The 1987-nt window shown below is 41.2% G+C and overlaps 1 protein-coding gene across 1 annotated transcript in view; it reads right to left on the reverse strand.

Moving 5' to 3' along the window:
• The window catches only part of atp6ap1a (ATPase H+ transporting accessory protein 1a), a gene marked incomplete in the record, with an annotated part of 24701 nt that overhangs the window by 3063 nt on the left and 19651 nt on the right, over nt 1-1987 (reverse strand). Inside the window, 1 exon segment of the mRNA XM_014030112.1 lies at nt 470-707. Coding sequence (XP_013885566.1) covers nt 470-707 — 238 coding nt within the window.

A 1987-nucleotide genomic window follows, 5' to 3' on the forward strand; every position in this document is an offset into this window, starting at 1 on the left:
TATATATATATATATATATGATGCTTTGTAAAATTCCAATTTTAACGCAGACTTTCTTACAGGTGTACAAAGGCCAAGTTCTCCCACTTAAAAAGATGAGAGGCCTGTAACTCACAGRGTTAGAGCTCAACTATGAGACAAAATGTGAAAACAGATCTTTAAAATCACATTGTCGGATTTTTAAAAAAATTATTTGCAAATGATGGTGGAAAATACTGTATGTATTTGGTTAATAACAAAAGTTAATCTCAATACTTTGTTATTTATCTTTGTTGTCAATGACAGAGGTCAAAGCATTTCTAAGTCTTCACCAGGTTGGACATACTGCTGGTACGCTGGTCCATTCCTGTTTTATACAGTTTGACTAGATTTGCACTATAACCAGTGTTTGTTACCAGAGACACAGACTAATTTAAGTTGCAGATGAACAGAATTTAAAACATGTGGTACACATAAAAAAGAACGTTACYTGGAAGTCCTTAAAGAAGACCCTCCACTGATTGGCTGGGTCCTTGGAAAATCGTGGGACAAGCAGGGGCCATCCAGTGTTGGTGACAGAATCACAGCGGTAGGAGTATTCTGCAGGAGCGTAAATATATCTGCTGCCGTTGAACGTTGCCTTGGTGCCATCATATTCCAGCTCAACAGCATCCAGAGAGAACCAGCGCCGTGCAGACACTTTGTAGTAACGCTGGCTCATGGCAAAGCTGTAAACACACACACACACACACACACACACACACACACACACACACTGAATCAGCTTCAGATCAGTTCAGTTCTTCAGCACCAAGTCACAATGAACATCATCTCAGAGCACTGCACAAAAACCACCAATCTAAGGCAGGCAACAGATTGTGCTGAATCATCACTTTGTCACAGTCTCCCATCCTGAGCAGCTCATTGGCCACAGTGGAAGATGTTCTGTTGATTGATGCCAGTTCTGCTGGAGGTTTCTTCCTGTTTAACAGGAGAAGAGGGTCTCTGCAGCCACTAAGTGGGAGTTTCTTGGGTGTGGAAGTAGTTTGGGTAAGCTGTGATTGGTTGAATTAACTTGTGCAGAAAGTTAAAAGATGTGATGTATRAYGGTAAACTGTTAAATTGAGAACATTTAAATATAATTTATTTACCGTGGTGTCCAAAGTCAGTCCTCAGGGGTTGGTGTTCTGCATGTTTTAGGTGCTGTCCTGGTTCAACACAGCTGAACCTAAGGAGTGTCTAATTAGTAGGCCTCCTCAGTATGCCATSAAGGTCTGCAGAGACCTACTAATTAAGCTCTGCTTAGGTTCAGCTGTGATGAACCAGGACAGCTCCTGAAACATGCAGGACACCACTGGTCTACAGTTTAAAACAGTATAATGTCTTAAATAAAAGATTGTGAACATAAATATAATTCAAATTTGGTGAGATTTGCACATTCCTGTCTTGAGTTATGACTAAAATTAATCTTAATATTCAAAATTAGTGATCTTACCTGACTTTCATCCAACAAACTGTTCTGGTTTCTTCAAACCCATCAGTTTAACCCAACTATGCCCACAGCCAAGGAACTCTGACTGCAGAGACCCTGACTTGTCTGAAAGGGTGTCTGTCCTTTCCACTGTGGCTAATTTGCTGCTCAGGATTGTAAATTGGTTGTAGAACTGCTCGGCTCAGGTTGGCAGCACGTTGGAGTAGCTCTGTTACTGTCCTGAGATTTTCTTTTCTTTCAGTCCATTCCTGCCTTTCTGGAGAAAGTTACTTTTTTGGACGTCCGTCTGTTTTTGTTTTGGATGCTGGCAGCTGGATTGATTCTTGCCAACACTTTTTTATACTTTGCTCTTTGTTATAATGCAAAGGAACGATATCAGAGATGTGTGGTCAGGGATGAAGAAGATCACAGGCTTCAAGCAAAAGGAGAATCAGATGGAAGTCTGGACAGAGGAAATGAGCTGAACACGTTCTTCAACAGGTTCAGCTCAGGAACAAGCTCATCTTCCTCCTCTCC

Source organism: Austrofundulus limnaeus, unplaced genomic scaffold, assembly GCF_001266775.1.
Source record: "Austrofundulus limnaeus strain Quisiro unplaced genomic scaffold, Austrofundulus_limnaeus-1.0 Scaffold1000, whole genome shotgun sequence".
Lineage (NCBI taxonomy): Eukaryota > Metazoa > Chordata > Actinopteri > Cyprinodontiformes > Rivulidae > Austrofundulus > Austrofundulus limnaeus.